Here is a 21,122-nt window from a genome sequence, read left to right as displayed (position 1 = left end):
GCCATTGTATGCTGTCCATTGATCTGCATGTACTATCGTCCCAGGAGCTATATACATAAGTGGACATTGTTATTTACCCCAAACCATTTCACATATTCTCCCAGGGACCTTGACTGATGTTGGGCTTACTAACAGTGACAGACTTGCTCGCTATGTTCAACTGCTGGAGCGTCTCTTGGCGCATGCTTACTTCATTCCTACAAACAGAATACAAATAGTTGTGGAAACTGTATTGCAAGTATCCAACAGACAAGTATTATACAGATTCCATTCTCTGCTTTGCCAAGACTTGAAGCTGAGACCTAGTGGTACCACCAATCTTCCAGTGGACTACCGCAGGACACATTGCACACTATCAGCCTGTAACGTAGTACTCTTGACTATAGGAGAATTGACTTTTAATAGCTGTCTTGAACAATAAAGAACACGCACGAATAACACAACTTAGACACAAAACTGAACTGTTTTAAATACAAAACAAAAACAGTTCTAGAACAAACCAGAACAATACATAGAATAGTCCAGAATTGCTTAGTGTAAGAATACTCTAGAACAACTAAGATATTTCTAGTCAGCACATAGTTCAACTTGACCACAGATTGAGTGTTTGTGGTTAGTGGCTACTAGGAGTACGCCACATCCCTCCCTCCTAAAAGGGGGCCAGCTCGTGACAGTCCATCAGCATTGCCATTCGAAACTCCTCGACGATGGGTGATTTCCAGTTGATAGGGCTGAATAGCCAGCGCCCAACGCGTCAATCGGGCATTCGCGTTCTGCATCTTGTGTAACCAGGCGAGAGGTTGGTGGTCCGTCTGTACTTCAATTTTCCGACCATAAAGGTATGTATAGAAGATCTTAAGAGCCCACACAACCGCCAAGCACTCCTTTTCTATTGTTGCGTAATTCCTTTCCCTCGGCTGCAACTTCCGACTTGCAAATGCGATTGGGTTTTCTTGTCCTTCCGAATCTCGCTGACTCAAAACCGCCCCAAGGCCTCGTTCTGATGCATCAGTTTGTAACAGAAACTGTTTGTTTGGATCGAATACCTCTAAGACAGGATGCTTCAACAGAGTCTCCTTCAAAGCTATGAAAGACTGATCACATTCACCGGTCCAGATAACCTTTTCTGGTTTCTTCTTTCGAGTGAGGTCCGTTAACGGCACTGCAATATCCGCAAAGTTGGGGGTGAATTTCCGGTAGTATCCTACTAGTCCAAGGAAAGCTCGTACATCTTTCTTGGTCTGTGGACGCGGATACTCTGCTACTGCTTGCAGCTTCTGTGGATCGGGCCTAACTTTGCCACCACCAATCACATGTCCCAAATAACGAACTTCCCGTCGTCCAAACTGACATTTTCTCGGTTTCAGGGTCAACTTGGCAGCTTGCAGACGTTCTAACACCACCTGCAAGTGTTGTAGGTGCTCTTCCCAGGATTTGCTGTACACAACCAGATCATCGATATAGCAACCTGCAAATTCTTCGCATCCTTCCAGCACTCGATTCATTGTCCTCTGGAAAGTGGCTGGAGCATTGTGCAACCCGAAAGGCATCACTTGAAACTCGTACAGGCCAAACGGTGTTGTAAAAGCTGACTTCTCTTTAGAAGATTCCTCAAGGGGTATTTGCCAATAACCTTTCGCTAAGTCCATGGTGGTGATGTATCTAGCAGGTCCAATGTTGTCAAGTAGCTCCTCAATGCGTGGCATAGGATAAGCGTCAAAGCGAGCCACTTTGTTAAGCTTTCTATAATCCACACAAAACCGCACAGATCCGTCTTTCTTGCCAACCATTACAATAGGTGAAGCCCATGGACTGGTAGAAGGTCGAATGACATCGGCTTCCAGCATCTTGTGGATCTCTTCTTTCACTACCTCCCTCCTTGAGTAAGGTACACGGTAGGGTCTCTGTTGTATTGGAGTCTCGTCCGCCACAAATATCTCGTGCTCTGCAATCGTTGTCCTTCCCGGGGCTGGACCACACACTGCGTCAAACTCTTGCACCAGTGACAACAGTTGCTTTCGCTCTTCTGGATTTAAGCCAGGGGTTTGGATCTCGGTCACATCGAACAGTGTCTCTTCAGGTTCCCACAAACTCAGGTTGGTCAACTCTTCCTCGTCACACTCGTTCCCTTCCTCCATTATCGACATCAGATTTGGGACTGGTTGCGTTGGACACTTCCACAGCTTCAAGAGGTTGATGTGGTATATCTTCTTCTTCTGCCTCCGCCCTGGTGTGGCTACTTCATAGTCCACTGGAGTAACAGCACGAAGTACTTTATAGGGACCAACCCATTCCAACTTGAGCTTATTCTCATCTTTGGGTAGCAAAACCAAGACTTGATCACCGGCCTTCAGCTCTCGTTTTTTGGTACCCTTGTCATAGTACCTCTTCTGCTTTTGCTGGGCTTTGCTTGTAGTCTCCTGCACAATCTCCATCATTTCTTCCAAGCGATCTCGCATCTGGACCACATGAGCAATTACTGGGAACTCTGGTGACCTCTCCTCTGTCCATCCCTCTCGTATTACGTCGAGTGGTCCTCGCACTCTATGCCCGTACAACAGCTCAAACGGTGAGAATCCAGTGCTCTCCTGTGGGACTTCTCTATAAGAAAAGAGCAGATATGGAAGGTACTCGTCCCAATCTTTCTGGTTCCGGCTCGTAAACTTCCGAAGCATTGACTTCAAAGTTGCGTTAAAACGCTCCACCAGCCCGTCGGTTTGAGGGTGGTATGGAGTTGTTCGGATCCTGGTGATCTGCAGAGCCTGGTACATCTCGTCTAGCAATGAAGACATAAAGTTAGTTCCTTGGTCAGACAGCACCTCCTCAGGAACTCCAACTCGAGTAAAGAGCAAAAGTAGCTCTCGTGCAACACGTGTAGCTTCCACACTTGGCAATGGAATTGCCTCTGGGTATCGAGTGGCATAGTCACAGATAGTAAGGATATACCGATTCCCTCGTTGCGTCCTTGGCAGTGGCCCAACAATATCCATTGCTATCCTTGAAAAAGGCTTCTGAATCAATGGCATTGAGACCAGAGGAGCACGAGCTGGCCTCCTTCCACGACTTCTTTGACAAACTTCACAGGTAGTACAATACTCCGTTACCTCCTTGAAAACACCAGGCCAATAGTATCTCTGGAGTACTCGGTTTCGGGTTTTAGTGACGCCTAGATGGCCAGCTGTAGGCACATCATGCGCCAGTCGTAATACCAGTTGTCGGCACTGAGTCGGTAGCACCAACTGCTCGACTGCCTGCACTCCGTCTTTTCCTCGTTTTCTCGGTTGCCAGTGACGATACAGCAGTCCATCCTTCCTATAGAAGAAAACATTCTCTCCTTCGGTTCCATCTTCGGGTTGGAAACTTGCATAATCACAAACTTTTACTAGCGTTGCGTCGCTTTCCTGCCATGCTTGAATTTGTTCTTTCGAAGCATCTAAGGGGGACACTGGTTCTGTATTCATCTCCTCTTCTAACGTAGAGGTATTTTCTGCCATGTCCTCCCTCCTAAGATTTTCATGCTCTTCAGAGGCAAGGTTTGCCTCTGGAACTTCTAGCTCCAACGATTGATCAAATAGCTCTGACAATACGGCTTGTTCGTCCAGATCCATCAGATCATCCATCGATTTCGATTCTCGTATCTTCTTTTGAGACCTAGTCTCCACCATGTATCCGGTATCTGAAGACTTCCATCCACTTCTGATATCGTAGAGGTCTCTTCCAAGGAGCACTGGTACCGGTAGGCTAGGGGCAACAGCAACGTTTGCTTTCCTGGTATAGCCTCCTAAAGCGATCTCTACCATTGCTGTAGGATACTCTACCGTATCTCCATGCACGCACAAAACAGCCACCGTTTCTGCCTTACTGATCTTGGAAGAATCCACACTGTTGGCACTCACCATCGTTCGACTGCATCCAGAGTCCAAAAGCATCTGAACAGATTTTCCTCCAACTTTCCCCCACTTGAGGTACTTCTCAGTTCCTTTCGGCCAGGCCACATCTTCACAAGCTTTTCCATTGAAGGCAGGCTTGGAGTCAGCTTTCCCTTGTGACAGGCTTCGCTTGGGGCAATTGTACTTTAGATGACCCCACTGGTGACAATGAAAGCATTGCTTTTCTCCGGCAGCATTGACCTTGGTTCTTGGCTCTGTACGAAATCCATTCCTTTTATGTGGTGCTCTTGTTTCCTGAGTTTCCACGGCTGGTGTCCCTGGAGAGGATAGGGGCTTCCTTGTACCAAAGGGCTGGTCTTTACCCTTCCTGGCCAGAGTGTAGTCCTCTGCAAGTTTCGCCAGCTCCTCCAATGACTTTGGCTGTCTCTCTCTCAGCCAGACAGTTAGACCTTCGGGCATTCCCCAGAGAGCCTGCTCCATGACAACAAGCTCCTTCATTGGCATTGTTGAGTCTTTGCACCACTTGTCAAAGTGGTTTGTGATGCGCCATAGCCACTCTCTGTAAGATTCTTCTGGCTTCTTCCGGTCTTCCCTGAATCTTCTGCGATGTGTTTCTTGGTTGACGTCATACCGATGCAAGATTGCCTCCTTCACTTTCTTGTAATCCTGGGCTTCTGTAGCATCTAGAGCAGCATAGGCAGCTTGTGCTCTACCGGTTAACAGTCCCGCCAGCTGGACAGCCCACGCATTCTCCGGCCAATCATGTTGGGTGGCAACCCGCTCAAATGTCTCCAAAAAGTTCTCGATATCGTCAGTCTCTTCTAATTTCTTGAAAACAGGCTTAGGCAATTTATGCCTTGTCTCTTCACGGTGCCTCACAGCTTCTTGATGTCGCAGCTCCTCCATCTCCTGGCGATAGGCACGCTGCTCTTCCTGCTGAGTTTGTAACATCTCTAGCAGAACTCTTTGCTGAGCTTGATGCTGCTCCGCCATCATCCTCTGCTGCTCCTGGAGCATCATTAACATTGCTTGGGGATTAACCTGGGCTTCGAACCCTCCCCCTCCATTCGTCTGCACATCTTGGTGTTCTTCTTCCATCGTGGTTCTAAATACTGTCCCAGCTCTTGTCCTACTCCCACCTTGCTCAGTCATATGCCAGTACCAGTCACACTAAAGTCTTTCACACGGCTATCTCGGGCTTGTCGAGTAGAGTCAGGACAATTGAGAATCCCACCGCTGCCACCAACTGTAACGTAGTACTCTTGACTATAGGAGAATTGACTTTTAATAGCTGTCTTGAACAATAAAGAACACGCACGAATAACACAACTTAGACACAAAACTGAACTGTTTTAAATACAAAACAAAAACAGTTCTAGAACAAACCAGAACAATACATAGAATAGTCCAGAATTGCTTAGTGTAAGAATACTCTAGAACAACTAAGATATTTCTAGTCAGCACATAGTTCAACTTGACCACAGATTGAGTGTTTGTGGTTAGTGGCTACTAGGAGTACGCCACACAGCCACACTCTCTCCTTCACACCCACTGACCTACCCTCTAGGATTGTGCTACATTACATTGTTCTCTTGAAACCACCTCTCTCTTCATCGCTCACTACCAAGCTATTGGATATGGCTATATCTACATTGTGTGTGCCCCCTTTGGACAGTCTCCCATGCTATTGTGACTTAAGTATACAAATTGTACGGCTTCAAGTATGTAAGGCTTCAAGTACATAAAGGCTTCAGGCTTCAGGCTAAAAAAAGTATATTTCCTGGGTTTGCCATTCTGTTTACCATGGGGGCTGGCGTGGATCACATGATTCCTTTGTTTTAAGTTATTACAATCTTTACCATATCTTATAAGGTAGGATGGCTGAACAAGCAGCTATTCCCTCAGATATTGCGCGAATTCTCATCATTAGACTCCTTGCCTAGGTGAGCTGATACCTATAGATAGTAATCAAGTGTAGAATGTAATAGCAGTTTGAAGCAGTTTATAATGAAATGCGAGTAGAGGGTCACGAAGATGTGCTCAAACGGGCTGTCTAGAGATTCCAAATTTCTTACACCGGAAGATAATTGTTTACCGGCGGCAGAATACACAGTTGTCTAATAATTACACTTACATCTACTTTATATTTATTATACCTTATTTTAGTATGATGCAGTACAACATGAGCCTTCAAGGGAATGCTGATTTGTCTTATGCAATTAACTTATGCTGTATGCTGTGGCAGGCACTCCCAAGTGGACTGTGTCTGCATGTACACAGGTTGGTTAGTACCAGCCGCTCTTATACACACACACACACAAGGTTGTTCACTCCATGCTTTACATGTACTGCCTACACACAAGAGCCTAACCACAATGGTGGTACACAGGAGGACAAGGGAACCACTGTCCACACACTACCTACACAGGAGGACAAGGGAACCACCGCCCCTACACAGGAGGCCGTCTCAATTACTCACCACACAAACTCCCTTGCATCAAATGAACCACCCGATGTTGCACATGTGAATGGATAATTGGCAGGAGTGTTGCGGCTGTTCAATTAATTAGCAGCGATTTGGACTCATACTAACACATGTCTTACATAAACATCTTGCGATCTTCTATAATGTCTTCTCGTTCATGACATATGGTAATGAGCATCTGTTTCATGACGAAGCTAGTAATATATTATACTGCCTGTGTGTGCGTTGGATCAAACTCCACCCCCTCGATCAGGTTGAGTTCCTTCTGACCTTTGCTCTCGAGTGACCTTCATCAACTTCACAGTGACTCGAGACTTCCTCCGAACACACTGCCTTAACCAAGTGCTCAAGGCAGAGAGACCCGACGTGGACAAGCAGAAAACTAGATGCGTCAGACTTTGGGGAAAATCATTGTGACGTGAGCAAGGAGGTGGTACAGACCATCTCTCAAGTTGGTAGGGTGTAGCTGGAGACTATCTACAGTGCTCAGTGTAAAACATAGCCCATTGATGGTGGAGTTGTTGACCCTGCCAGGAATGACAACAGGGAGCTCTACTCATTTCCTGGTATGTGTTAATGTGATGAGGATTGAGTGTGCCCTTGTTAAGTGTGGAGCCGTGTGTAATTATCACATGATTATCACACGACAAGATCAAGGCGTATGGTTTTGGGATGCCTGCGCTAGTATAAGTAAATGCTGTGTGTTTGTTTTCAAAATTATGAGAAATTAATGTTCTCAAACTACATTGTACATGATAATAATTATTATATGAAAGTGCACCCTCAACAATAATTCATCAACAATATAAGTCTATGGCTTGGACATGGGGGAAGCTGAGCATTTTGGGGTTCACCCCTGCCCCCCCTCCTCACTAAATGAAACCCTGTACATGGATCAATGTTTACATCATGCTTCTGAGGACCATGTGTCGTCTTTCATTTTTACCAGACTGTCTTGTGTATTTTGTTGGGCATAAAGCAGATGCCAATTTTCAAAACAGTATGCATGAATTCACATCTTTTCTGGTGATGCGATTTGTTTAATATACGAATAATTATTTTCCTAGCTCTTAATTTAACTGCCTCTGTTATTTTACATATTGGGTTGTCAATCCTAAAAAATTATTGACAGCCTAACCACTGCTAGAGCTAGAGCTAGAACAGCTGTGACACAAAAAATGTTCCATTGCTTCTTCAGATCGCCCAGACCCCCCTGGCAATCTGAACCTAGTCTCCACGGCGATGGGCCTGACGCTAGTATGGGATCGACCCGGCAACGCCCCCCCCACTGGTCAGCACCAACTACACTCTCTCCATATTCGACGTAACCGACAGTGGCAACGTGATGTATCTAGATAGCGCCATGACAACAACCAGCTTCTCTATTCACTTTCTCGAGGAGTCCCTGCTTGGAATGCCTTGTCAGCGTTTCCAGTTCTTAGTGACAGCTGATAATGATGCTGGTGCACCGGACCAAGTTGCAGTTCGTGTGCAGTCCACACATTCTCTTCAAAATTAATAATAAAATTTTTTTAGCTTTGCTCTTCATTCATGTAAGAATTAATTTTCTGGATCATGAACTGACTTTCCGTTTGTTGTAAAGGCATGCGACTATGCGTACGTGTTGGAGTGACACCAATTGCAGTGTTTGGCCGGTCCACACCGGTTTGCTCTGGCAATCTTACGTGCAATAGCTTTACTTCTTTTGTTTTTTGTCTGTTCAAATCTCTTTTCCCCCTCGACACCATGGTAGAGTGACGCACTACGTACATGCTATGAAACTTAGTCTATCGTCAAAATCTGAATTACATGCATTTTATCCTTTATTTCACATTACTATTTGTCTGCTCCCATGTGCTCCCTCCCAAGTCTGGAGGCTAAACGATAGAGTCATCTTCAAAACACGACCGACTAAAATGTATTGGTTTGAAATCCATGTTTCTAGTAAAGTCGAACCACCAACATTAGAGACTGACTACATTACAGTTGCAATAACAATGCCGCACAAGTATCGTGTTGCAAGGTTAATCCCCATACCATCGACACCAGTCTCTAATCACTTCTGGGAGCACTTTCAACCACTTAATATCCAGCTGTTAAGTTACAACTGTAGACAAGTCATAATCATATATAATAATAATTATTATGTAATGAGTCAGTCTATAATAGTACCAGGGAACGCAACAACAACATAACATGCAAGCTCATGCTGTAAGAAATATAGCTTTAAATAAGCACGCAATGGGGTTGGGGGGGAGGGCGGGTGAAGTGTAGAATTGGGGTTGCTGCCCTAAACGTTACTGTGACACCTCACGTACTAGACAAGTTCCGTATCACACCTACATGCATACATAAAAAAAGTACAGTCAGCTATTTTGGTAGCACAACAACACTATAATTATTAAAAGCCAAATCAAAGCACTGTACTAACCTTTTATATCATCTGAAGAACTTTCCAGCTTCTCAACTATGTCCTTCAATTTTTTCTTGTCCAACTTTCAATAATCCACGGCAAATAATATGGCCTCCAAGACATTTTTACTATACCCAACCGTTTTCCTCTCAACAACAATGCACATACTGATGCTGAATGAGACCGCAGTAGGAACACAATCTGTGAGCAAGGTTGCAGCTGTGTATAATAATTTTTATGCTTATACATAATTTATATAGTGTTCTACTGAAAGGCAAAAACAAAACGACAACAATCGGGTAATGCTCACCAAGATACGTTTGACAAAACAGGCATGATAACAATTCTGGTTGGTTATTAACATATTTTGAGGCCATTTGGGACACTGACTCTGTACACAATCAATTAGCAGAGCCGGCTAAATCTAGATAGAATAATGTGATTTCCATTCTCAGCATAACCTCTGCCTCTCATTTGTATACTCTCCCAAGATCCAAGACACTGTCTAACGTAACCCGGTGAAGCTGCGCTGCTGGTGTAGTATAGTATATCAAGGGGATGAGGTTGCTGTGACACAAAACCTCGCATTGCCAACCTTGCTGCTACATAATCTCTGACCCTTCAATATCTTTCTACCATCAGGAACTCAGGAACTCGTGAAATCTAAGTAGGTTTTGTGCAATGGTTAATATTATTAATGGCAGCCAGGGGCAAGTACTTCATGTCATGTGTCGGTTGAAAAGGGTACAGACTCTTCCATACGACAAATACCAGCTGATGTAGAAGAGATGAAAGATCTATTTAGAGGTGATGAATTAAGAGGCCTGCACGATTAGAAGGAGATCAATAACCTTCAGGATATAATTTATTATAATCCCAGCCCATTCCTCATTTTCTTGGACCTTAATATATTTTTTACCTTTAGTACTTTCTTGATTCGGTAATTTTTTGATTATTATTTTCCTGGGGGGGGGGGGTTGCGTTTCAATGTCGAGCCCCTTTAGCTCACCTGGTATGTTTACAGTGGTTACATATGTAAACCTTTCCTTCCTCCCACACATCCTCGTTAATCAGCAAAGCGTAAGCTTTGACAATTAACCAGGCAAAATCATTGGGAAGGCTCTCGGGGGCCACCACAGTGCACTGCGCACGTCGTTCAGGGATGAGGTTACTGTGACACAAGACCTCGCATTGCCAACCTTGCTGCTACATAATCTCTGACCCTTCGATATCTTTCTACCATCAGGAACTCGTGAAATCTAAGTTTGGATTGTGACTATGACTATAATGTAGGTTTTGTGTTTTAGCACCAAACATGCAATGGTTAATTAATGGCAGTCTGTACTTCCATGTGTCGGTCGAAAAGGGTACATACGACAAATACCAGCTGATGTAGAAGAGATGGAAGATCTATTTAGAGATGATGAAGAGGCCTGCACAATTAGCAGGGAATCAATAACCTACATGATATATAATAATCTCAACCATTCTCGGCAAAACCTCTGCCTCTCATTTTCTTGGACCTTAATATATTTAGTACTTTCTTGTTTTCGGTTAGGGAGGGATTGTAACAGTTTTTTGATTATTATTTTCCTAGGGGGTTGCGTTTCAATGTCAATGTCTGATATAAGCTAGTGATCCAACAGAAACAAGCCATTAAAGCACATTAGATGCCCCATACAGAAACAACAACAACATGGTTGTCACAAGGTTACTACAACCATGTATCATACAACCCCAAATTGGATTTGAATCTGGCCACAAAGTTGCAGGCTTGTACCTTCACAACAGTGCACAAACTTTCCGCAATGTAGTACAATGTTGTTACATGCTTGGTACAGTGTATACCGATATATAAGTTGGTTAGGGAGGGGTTCGTACACTGTTTCTATACATTTTTTGGGGGGCAGATAAATTCTCTGCAGCTCGCGCCTTGCATTGGAGCAGCGGTCATTGATAGCATCAACTACAACACTCCATTTTGAGCAGTCTATATGTGCACCCTTTGCACATAGACTGCATGTGTGAAGGAGTACATACATAATCACACAGCTCGGTTGAGAACAGCAATGTAGGGACAGCTAATTATATTTTTATTACTCATACACGTAGAGATATTGTCGTGGTCTAGCGGCTGCTTCATCACTCTTGACCAGTAACTGTTCTAACTGCATAATTCTGAGGCTGTGAGAGCAAGCTTGACTGTCTCCACTAATGTTCAAATGACTGTTTTGCTCATGTTGATGACCGCTCCCTGCCGCTGGTATTATGTTTAGTGTAGACAAGGATAGGAACCTGGGTTATAGTTGGATAGATGCATAATCATTAACATATAGAAGGCTTACCGTCTCAACATAGCAGCACTTCTTCTAGGGTTCCCTCAGCCCTCAGGAAACTTATAAGTTCATCAGGAGCTGTGAGGTTCTTCGATACATACTCTTTCTTCTTGGCTGATAGAAGGTGCTGCTGTTTTCTGAGGCCCTTATTCAGTCCTTTGGTTTTGATTTGGCAAACATGGGCTCTACTTATGATCTTCTCCTCGTCTTGAGAGGGGTTATCTGGCATGCTGCAAATAAGATATCAATGTTCGTTCACAACATGTAGCTATATACACTCTCCGATGAATCAGGAAAGTGTGTGCCTGAGATATTATGTTTAGTTTTGAGACCTGGCCACTTCCAATCCCCAACTGTATTAGCAACTGCAGGAACCCCTCGATCTTGTTGATGTTTGTAAATAAATCAGTTGTTTACTGGTTGGTTGTCTAGTAATTATGGCATACCTCAAGTGAGGGATCATAACAGTTTTTTGAGCGTTTCAACTCTGCCCCAGTTTGAAACATTAAATATATCGAACGCTTGCACCATGAATCATCTGAGTTGTTTAAAAAAATGGTGGATGGCAAGCACACCGTTATTGACGCATTTCGCACACGCATACGTAGTGAAATCAACAGTACTGATGAAAAGCTTGAGATTGATTGCACCCCACTACCCAAATAAAGAGAAAAATAATTTGTGTCGTAATGTTTATATAGGTATGAACTCCGATAGAATCATTGAGACCACCTCTATAACCAGATACGAGTGTACGATAATAACGAATCATCTCCATCTCCCTCGAACTTTTAATGCCTGTCATTAAAAATTAGAACCACTAAGAGATTTTCTAAGCCCTGTGGCCTTCTGAATAGTTTTTTTTTCTGATACTTGTTCCACGTACAGTAACCCTATGTCGTTCAGCAAAGTCTTCATTGTTCTGAGAAATCAAAAACCATTGAAATTGCATTGATTTTTCGGGGTCTTTTCGACATGTATTTCTGAATCTGCACTGCCTTCTAGACCTCAACAAAATAGGTAAAATGCTGATCAGAATCATTTAGGGGAAAGAGACCACCTCTATTAACATTCTCGAACCAGATACATGAGTGTACGATAACGAATCATCTATTTGTTCAAGGCACTCAGCATTGTATTTCTAACAGATTCCAGGTACGTACTGGGACAGTAACAACTTAAACATACTTTGATTGCAATTGTAAGCTCTTCAACTTTTGACCACCCACCCCTTCAGATCACCGATAGAGATACTGCTTTTACCAAAAACATGCATGCATGGTATGGTACACAGAGACACGCAGGTCCTCTTTACAACAAAGAGCTATTGTACAGAACAAAGGAGGCGGGAGGCTCTGCTCCAGGAAACTGTACAGAGAAACAAAAAAAACTTTCCATAACACAAACCATGGTAACTAAACAACTAATTATCACAGTAAGTGCTGATGAACTGAGATCATATGTACTATTAATAATTCATACGTGCCTGAGGTGCCTGTGTATAATTTATGTAGTATGCCCTAGTTATTGTATTGTATATAATTATAATCTTTTTTTCTCATGAAATCAGGTATTTTTTTATGTGAATTGTTTGTAGTCTTTTAGCTGAGCGGTGTTATGCGTTATGCTTCCGTTTTCTTTCTTTGTACACGAAACTTGTATGATAATTATGTTTTCTTTGTATGATAATTATGTTAGGCTACACCTTGTAAGTAAGTAATCCTGTCATGCTGCAGGAATGCAGTAACTAAAATAGCGAAAAGGTCAACCCAATGCACTGTAGTGTCCAAACACTTGTTTTTCGTTTCACTATGGTAGTATAATGCTCAGATTTTAGTTTCGCACGCTACACCCCTTCACACAAAGAAAGTCATGCGATAGTTCAATTGGAGAAATTGATTAACAATCGTGCGGGTGTTTCTTGCCTACAATGATTGTCTAGCCAGGTCAGGGATTCAGCGAGCAGTGTCATTGCGTGCATCAGCAGAAAGCACTTCAGCATCGATGCACTTTTGGCCGGGTTTCCGTGCACAAGTTGATGGATAAAGATGGAGATAGAGAGGAAGAGGCGATCGACGGAGCTGGATACCTTATTGCGTTACTCGGACTAGAATCAAGATGATTGCCAAGATATCTGCATGAAGGTACAGTGTCTGTTTTATCCACTGCCGTCCTTCGCTACCATTAACGCCTTCACTACGTATACCTTTTTGGCAGGCTTTGTTCATATTTAGTGCACCTAATGGCCAATGCATGCCGAGCCTGATCCCGACAGATCAACTATAATTTAAGCTTGTTTTTGCTCGCCGATAAAAAGAAGCATTGCAATATTAATTGGTAACTAACAATATACATCCAAGTTCATGATTACTTGACCATGGTATATGAAAGATATTCACAACCATTCGGGTCAGAAACACTTCAATTGTATTGTATGTGCACATGTCAATTGAAGTGAAAGATATAATTATAATGCAGAATACAGCTTCAGAAAACAGTGTGAGACAATACTGGATGAATAAGTGACGCAAATTACATGATAACACGTTTATGAAAACATGGTCCAAAGAGGTTCAATACAGAAAACATGTTCTGGCATAAATGAGAGTGTGTTTACAGAGTGAGCAACACTTAGCGCTTCCCAAAACCTCCATGGTTCTTGAGGCCATACAGCATTTTTTCTTTGAAAAGAGCTGGCTGGTTGTGGTACTGTGTTGGTAGTGTAAGGTGGAGTGCACAGGTTGATGATGTGGGGAACATTCCTTTTGGGCAGACAGGCGACAACTCTGCCCCATGGCCAGTGAAGAAAGCCAGGATTTTGCTCAAAGGGACGACATCACTTCCTGCATAAACACAAATACCAAGGGCGTATAAAAAAAGAGAGGGCATGCAACTTGGGAAACATCAGAATTCATAATACGACTGGCCCTCTTCGAGCTTCACTTCTGTCTTGATCTTTAATAGCTAGCTATATAGGTACGTAATACGTAAGTAGTCGAGTTCCAGTCTAGTCAGTACTTTTTAGTGTCAAGGTGAAGGTTGAGAGCTCAGGTCAAGGGTCAAGCATAGAGGCAAAATTAAAGATCGACAAACCAATTGGAAATGATCGATGAACCGATTGGTGTGATTCAATGACATGCATTTTTGACCTGATTGGCGCTCCATACACAACAGCTATAGCTACCAACTCTTCATGGGGAGGTGCAGGTGCAGCCATGACCCAACAAAATTCTCCCCACTTACCGATGTCTCATTATTATCTTCAACAAGATTACATTCACTAAATTTAATGCTGAATTCTCCAATGTAGAAGCTCCTGGGTGTCGCATATTTGGAGGGTCGCCGTACTTGTAGTTACTTGTTATTTTATTTGGGCAGGCATCGATGCACAGTGTCACTGTGGGTTGCATGTCCTGTAAAGGGCGAACAGTTAAAAAACAGAAGGATAAGAAAGTATGGAGTTTTAGATTGTATGTATGCAGTATGTATCAGAGGAGGGAAGTACGCCATTGTCACTAATTAAATGTTTGGAGGTCATGGAGTTACAGTGTTAATTAGGTGAGAATAAGCAGGGCCAATTTATGGGGACAATCTTGCGCCACTAAAAGAGAAATAACAGAAGTAAAACAGAAACGATGAACGTGGCGGTTCGTTTTGCTGGCGGGTAGAGTAATCAATCGAATATCGGGCGGCACCTATTTCCGGACACGGCCACGCCTAACTAGAGAACAGCTGTGATCATTTATTGCCAGCAGTACATAGCAGGGGCCCCTACTAACCTGGACACAAAATTTCGAGTCGTATCATTAGTCGTAGTAGAAGCAAGAGCTCTTGAAACGCAAAATACGGACATACGCATGATCATCCAATCTGTTGTATTCTCGTTTAGCCACGTACTGCAGAGACCTCTTGTAAAGAGCAAACAGAACGATAAGTATACCTAAAGAAAGATAGACTACTGTGCTATACAAACAGCATCTAAACAAAACTCTTGGTGCCAGTTCAAGTAATCGTTGTAGTGAAGGTTAAAGTGCGGACATCTTCTCTTCCATTGCTGCCTCCCTGATCACACTACCTCAGCAGATCAATTTCAAACACGTGGATGGATTAAAGTTAGCTGATGAACGTGTGCATGTGAAGGGCTCTGTACTGGACCTTTAGCTTGCTTTGAAATTTGTGAGTTACACTTGGTTGTAATGTTTTTGTACACAGTGTGTAGACTCTACCAATCATACCAAACATCACATGACTAATGAAAAACACATGACTAATGAAAAATTATAAAACTAATGAACAGTTATATAACACAATACTGCAAAATGATTCACAAAAAAATAGATCTAACAGCATTCAAAACGGATTTCTTTGGCATTTTCTATAACAATTCCCACACATTCACAGTGATACCATTGCCCACAATTGTCACACTTCACCCAATCACCACTATCAGCATTAGTGCACCTACGGCTCTATAACAATTCCCACACATTCACAGTGATACCATTGCCCACAATTGTCACACTTCACCCAATCACCACTATCAGCATTAGTGCACCTACGGCTGATGCACAGACCTACACAAGAAACATTAACTTTAATGACAATGGGTGCATACAAGTGTGAAGGGAATACCTTGACTGCTCACAACACCAGTTTTAGTAACCTTCTGCGAGACTGAAATATGGAGCAATATCAAGTTTCTAATATATACGTTACTTTCTCACAACTTACTAGTCTTCCTTGGACGCCCAACATTGTGCTTGTTGATAGCCACAGACTCTGAGAGAAAATGATTTGTATAACTGTAGAGCTCAATGTCATGAGTGTGTGTGTGTGTAATACCTCGAGTGTTCATAGGACAAAGTGGAGAAACCCTCCGCAGCACTAATTTTAAGAAAACAAATATAAAGGTGTATACATGTAAAACTTATAAGTAAGTGTGTACTACTATTCTAAATTAACTGTAGCTTACCAGTTCTCGTTGCATGACCAGCAGTACTACAGTGTGTAACTGACACAGGCTCTGCAAAGATCATAAATTTACATTATGTACAATAACCAGACAGTAAGCACATGACGTGAGGCTAGGTGCAGACAGTGTGGTGCATATTTACCTCCATTATTGAGACAAAAATGGAACAGTGTATACAACTTACTGGTTTACCTTCAACTTCCTGTGATCTTGACCCACTATTCTCAGCTCCTAAATAAATTAATTAGACGTTAATTTTCAAAGCCACAATGTCTGCATGTATTTTTTAAACACCTTGACTATTCCCGGTTACTGTAACGGGTGGAGTAACCTTCCGGGAGACTAAAGAGAAGCAAAATGAAAAGTTATAAGTTTGTCCCCTCACAGCATATTTATACAACATACCCGTTTTCTTCGGGCGGCCAACAGGGCCTTTCTTGCTGTCTGGACCTTGACTGATGAGCCTGCCATTTTTCTTCGCAGTAGCTGACACAGGCTCTGTGACAATTAACGCATTTATAATTAACTACTACATGTCTGTAGGTTGGATCATGCTACACCAAGTAGCGATCATGAACCATTTAGTGCCTAATGATGGTATAATATACCTTCAACTTCCTGTGATCCAGTATTCTCAGCTCCTAAATAAATAAACGAGACACCTTAATAATTATTTCCAAAGCCACAATGTCTGCATGTATTTTTAAACACCTTGACTGTTCACAGTTGCTGTAACAGGTAGAGTAACCTTCCGGGAGACTAAAAAGAAGCAAAATGAAAGTTTATAAGTTTGTCCCACAGGCTTACAGCATAATTATACAACATACCAGTTTTCCTTGGGCACCTAACAGGGCGTTTCTTGCTGTCTGGACCTTGACTGATGAGACTGCCATTTTTCTTCGCAGCAGCTGACACAGGCTCTGTGACAATTATAAAACATGAAGGTCACCTACATGTATGCATTTAATTGGATCGCACAGTGTAATAATAACGTTAACTATTGGATCGTAATAATAACGCAACCATTGGATCGTAATAATAACGCAACCATTGGATTGTAATAATAACGTATAAACTATTGTATCATAATAAAGTTATTAATATGCAAATAGTTATTATTATGATCCAGTAAAGGTTACTATTATGATCCAATAGTTAACATTATTATTACACTGTACGATCCATATACACGTACATGTAGCTAGTACATGTGATCATGCTATACAAGTACATGTAGCGATTATGTACCATTAAATTTTAGTGCCTAATGGTTACATGTAAGTACAAATCAAATGTACATATACCCTCAACTCTTGACCCACTATTCTCAGCTCCTAAATAAATTAATTAGACGTTAATTTTCAAAGCCACAACGTCTGCATGTATTTTTTAAACACCTTGACTATTTACAGTTATTTTAATGGGTGGAGTAACCTTCTGGGAGACTACGCAAAAATGAAATTTATAAGTTTGTCCCCTCACAGTAAAATTATACAAAACATACTGTACCAGTTTTCCGTGGGCGCCCAAGAGGGGGAAGCTTCTTGTTGGACACAGACTCTGTACTGTTCACAGGACCAGGTGGTGAAACTTTCTGCGAGACTAAAATGGCGCAAAATGAACTTTCCAAAAACTACCCAATAATTTACCAGTTTTCCTTGAACTCCTAAGAGTATATTTACAGCTCTTTACTGATAACGGATCTGTGTGAATCATGTTGGCTTATCATGTATGCAACTGTACCTGTATATGGTACATGTATGCACACTCATTCACATATTCATGTGTGAGATATACCTTGACTGTTCCCAGGAACAGGTGGAGTAACTTCCTGTGAGCCTGAAATAAAAAAGTTTCTAATAAACATACTGTATAAATTAATTATGTAACTTTGTACAATTATAGTACAGCAAACATTTACATTGTAGCTCACCAGCTCTCGGCAGACAACTGCCAGTAGTATCAGGCACAGACTCTGTTTCACGATCTGAACAAAGCAGCATGTTATTATAGGGTACACAACTGTATTACAGAGTGAAAATCAAACACGCTGTATCATGAGTACATATTATATTCTTTACCTGGTCCAATAGATTCATCTCCTGAATAGCACCAACTATCAAAAAGGGCATCCACAATAGGATCACAATAATCATCTACAGTAATAAAAAAAAACCAGTCATTATTGTGTTCGCAAATCCAATACAGCACATATAATATGTACATGTACCTGGTCCGAACGATCTTCTACCTTCTGAATCATCAGCATCTTCAAAAGCAGGAAACAAATATTACGTAAAGTGTATAATGAAGTGTATTGTACATGTAAGTACCTGGTTGAGGAGACACTTCTAAATCCGACTCACGCTCGTCAGTTTGTTTGTTACAGGTACCACCAGCTACATGTATGAAACAAAAATGTGTGTACAGTACGTGTACACTCTAGAGAACGAATGTAACGTTCCACATGTAACACACAAAACCCACCTTGTGGATGATACATTTCAAGCCATAGTTTATACCTTCCCTTTGGTGCAAGATCATAGCCTTCAAGCAGCCTCGTTTCAAAACGGTCCCACTCGTTGTCGGTGAAGACAACATCACTCTCAGGAACAGCTGCATAAATAATTATAAGCTATAATTATACGACCAAACATAACAGTACTTTGACTCACAGTTAGTCGATTCTTTGGGCAACCTTGCGGGTGTGAGAGTTTGCTTCTGTTTCTGTTTCTTTGCTTCTTGCTTCTGAAGTCTCTTCTGCTGAGCTTGTTTCTTCTTAAGTTCCTTCTCAAGCTTCATTTGTTCCTTTTGGTTAATAATCTTCAGATTTTCAGAACTTGTTAGCACCCGTCCACTGCCAACTGGCTTAGCTTGTTGGGTGTGCAACTCAGGCACCGTCACTGCAGAAAGACATTTCGTAACAGCAGTCTGTCGTAGAACACAGCTGTTTTTAGCAGGACTCTTAGCAGGGGAGTCACCATCAGAAGAGTCTGTTTCTTCAACACTTGCATCATGTAGATGTATAGATCTTGATGGACTGCAGTTGTAGAGTGGTATGAAATTAAGGCCTGTTTCCTGTGCCAAGCTTGAAACCCGATCCTTAAAATCAGCAACAGGTAGCCTAATTGCCTCTCGATTAAAAGGGACTATGCCTGTGCATCGAAATCCACTTATGGCATTAGCTGGGGTCATTGATGCAAACCATGCTTTGTTGAACAGCCGAGAAAACTCGTATCGGGTCACCATTTTTCCACCACTTTGTGCCATATAACTATGACATTCCTTCCTCCAGGCACGCTTCAGTGGCCCAAAACAGCCCTTATCAAGGGGTTGTGTTAAATGCGTTGTATTCGGCGGGAGACAGAAGAGTATTACCTGCTCCGAAGCTGCAAGTCTCACAGTACTCGGCTGGTAATGGGTAGAATGGCCATCCATTATTAACAACACAGGACGCACTGGAGATGCATTAGGCAAAAATTGGCACTTAAACCAGTCTTCAAACAACACACTATCAATCCATCCATTTTTTGATGTTCCATACCTAGTTCCTGGTACTTCTCCATAAGTCCAAGCTGTTTTAATGTTCATTCTGTCAAATATAATCATAGGAGGAATGATTTGACCTGTTGCACTGACAGCTGAAACACATGTAAGCTGTGCTTTATTTCCGGTTGAGATTTTAATTGGGTGTTTTACACCTCTGACAGTGATGATTTTTGGAGGTGCAGGGTCGAGGGGCATGCCTGTTTCGTCCATGTTGTAGATTTGGGATGGGCAATCGAGTAAATCATTCTCTGTCAGCGTCTGCTCCAACAAGTCATAATAGCAAGAAATTACTTGGGGAGAACTTGCTACAGCCCTTGAGTATGATAATGGCTCTGCAGCACGTACAGCTAGTTCACCATGCCTCTTCTTAAACGAGGTCCACCACCCATCAGTGACTACGGCAGTTCGAAGTCCTTTTGTTTGAACAATGTTACGAACCAGTGCCAAAACTTCCTGTTTGGATTTTGCATAGCCCATTGATGCACAACCACAGAGAAAACTAACAAGTTCATTCTCTTCCTCATCAGTGAGGAGCTTTGGTGGGCCACTTCTCGCCCCAAACTTAACTCGTCCACTGACGCGATCCTGAAGAGTTGACTTAGGTACTCCATATGCCTCGGCAGCATCTCGTACTGAGAGCCCATCTTCAATATGTGCTAAGTATGCTTTATAGAGGGTACTTTCAGTCCATGACTTGTAAGAGGTTGGTCGTTTCGCAACTGTGGGTATATAAGACGATCGCGGTGGCGAGAGAGTAAAAGTTCTTCGTGCGACAAACACACGGTCATTCAAGCTGAGCTGAGCCATCAAACAACTGCAAACAACAAAAATATGCATATTAAAAACCAAAGGAATACTTTGTATCCTGTGCCTTATACCCACAACAGCAGGTTCTTGCAATTAGCCTACCACAGGTAAAGTGGCTGGGCATGAGACTATGTACGTTTAAATGTATGTGCAGAATAGCTAGCACTATATTTCTATTCAAGGGGCATACTTTTACACACGTGCCTGGCCTTAGGTGTGCTGGCATGCCAATCACATGCCCCTTTACAGGCTAAACTACACATATGGCCTATTACAAAGCTCTAGGCTTGAATTTGAAATTATATTCTCCGTTCCAATGCCTAAGAGCTCTGGTAGCTCAGTAGTAAGAGCATCTGACTATTATTCAGAAAGTCTCAGGTTCATGTAACAGTTTAATCATACACACTGTGTACAAAAACATTACAACCAAGTAAGTGTAACTCACAAATTTCAAAGCAAGCTAAAGGTCCAGTACAGAGCCCTTCACATGCACACGTTCATCAGCTAACTTTAATCCATCCACGTGTTTGAAATTGATCTGCTGAGGTAGTGTGATCAGGGAGGCAGCAATGGAAGAGAAGATGTCCGCACTTTAACCTTCACTACAACGATTACTTGAACTGGCACCAAGAGTTTTGTTTAGATGCTGTTTGTATAGCACAGTAGTCTA

The 21,122-nt window shown here is 42.4% G+C and overlaps 4 protein-coding genes across 9 annotated transcripts in view; 1 reads left to right on the top strand and 3 right to left on the bottom strand.

Annotated features, from left to right (window-relative positions):
• The window catches only part of LOC135341587 (uncharacterized), a 72,071-nt gene that overhangs the window by 26,113 nt on the left and 24,836 nt on the right, over positions 1 to 21,122 (top strand). The gene's annotated exons all lie outside the window — the stretch shown is intronic.
• LOC135340581 (uncharacterized) lies at positions 392 to 5,419 on the bottom strand. The gene has a single exon (XM_064536932.1). The coding sequence runs from the start codon at positions 5,040 to 5,042 to the stop codon at positions 624 to 626; it is 4,419 nt and encodes a 1,472-aa protein (XP_064393002.1). The 5' UTR covers positions 5,043 to 5,419; the 3' UTR covers positions 392 to 623.
• Positions 13,643 to 21,122, bottom strand: part of LOC135341749 (uncharacterized) — a 48,368-nt gene continuing 40,888 nt past the window's right edge. The window contains exons 5-6 of the mRNA XM_064538410.1: positions 14,368 to 14,537; positions 13,643 to 13,967 (exon numbers count right to left, since the gene is read on the bottom strand). Of these exons, the coding sequence (XP_064394480.1) occupies positions 13,961 to 13,967; positions 14,368 to 14,537 (177 nt within the window). The 3' untranslated portion in view covers positions 13,643 to 13,960. The remainder of the gene's footprint in view (positions 13,968 to 14,367; positions 14,538 to 21,122) is intronic.
• On the bottom strand, positions 15,339 to 21,059 carry LOC135340818 (uncharacterized). Of its 5 annotated transcripts, none has more exons than XM_064537221.1 (22): positions 20,898 to 21,059; positions 18,772 to 20,459; positions 18,584 to 18,712; positions 18,430 to 18,495; positions 18,327 to 18,365; positions 18,178 to 18,252; positions 18,018 to 18,083; positions 17,894 to 17,935; positions 17,746 to 17,799; positions 17,606 to 17,698; positions 16,924 to 17,016; positions 16,808 to 16,855; positions 16,705 to 16,737; positions 16,502 to 16,594; positions 16,391 to 16,438; positions 16,289 to 16,327; positions 16,097 to 16,147; positions 15,967 to 16,008; positions 15,856 to 15,903; positions 15,757 to 15,798; positions 15,680 to 15,698; positions 15,339 to 15,585 (listed from the first exon to the last, which is right to left on the bottom strand). In XM_064537221.1, the coding sequence occupies exons 2-22, from the start codon at positions 20,450 to 20,452 to the stop codon at positions 15,465 to 15,467; spliced, it is 2,922 nt and encodes a 973-aa protein (XP_064393291.1). In that variant the 5' UTR covers positions 20,453 to 20,459; positions 20,898 to 21,059; the 3' UTR covers positions 15,339 to 15,464. The 5 variants fall into 5 exon arrangements, 4 of the variants coding, with proteins under 4 accessions (XP_064393291.1, XP_064393300.1, XP_064393304.1 ...); XM_064537230.1 differs by having other exon boundaries at positions 18,030 to 18,083; XM_064537234.1 differs by lacking the exon at positions 15,967 to 16,008.

The sequence above is a fragment of the Halichondria panicea genome, chromosome 1 (genome assembly GCF_963675165.1).
Source record: "Halichondria panicea chromosome 1, odHalPani1.1, whole genome shotgun sequence".
Taxonomy (NCBI): Eukaryota; Metazoa; Porifera; class Demospongiae; order Suberitida; family Halichondriidae; genus Halichondria; species Halichondria panicea.
This window is presented reverse-complemented; position numbering and strand designations above follow the sequence as displayed.

Coding starts and splice junctions, on each gene's coding strand:
- LOC135340581 (XM_064536932.1), bottom strand. CDS start 5,042: ATGACTGAGCAAGGTGGGAGTAGGACAAGAGCTGGGACAGTATTTAGA.
- LOC135340818 (XM_064537221.1), bottom strand. CDS start 20,452: ATGGCTCAGCTCAGCTTGAATGACCGTGTGTTTGTCGCACGAAGAACT. Junction 16,595..16,704: donor TGGATCACAGGAAGTTGAAG/GTATATTATACC, acceptor TAATTGTCACAG/AGCCTGTGTCAGCTACTGCG. Junction 15,799..15,855: donor TGGGCGTCCAAGGAAGACTA/GTAAGTTGTGAG, acceptor TCCATATTTCAG/TCTCGCAGAAGGTTACTAAA.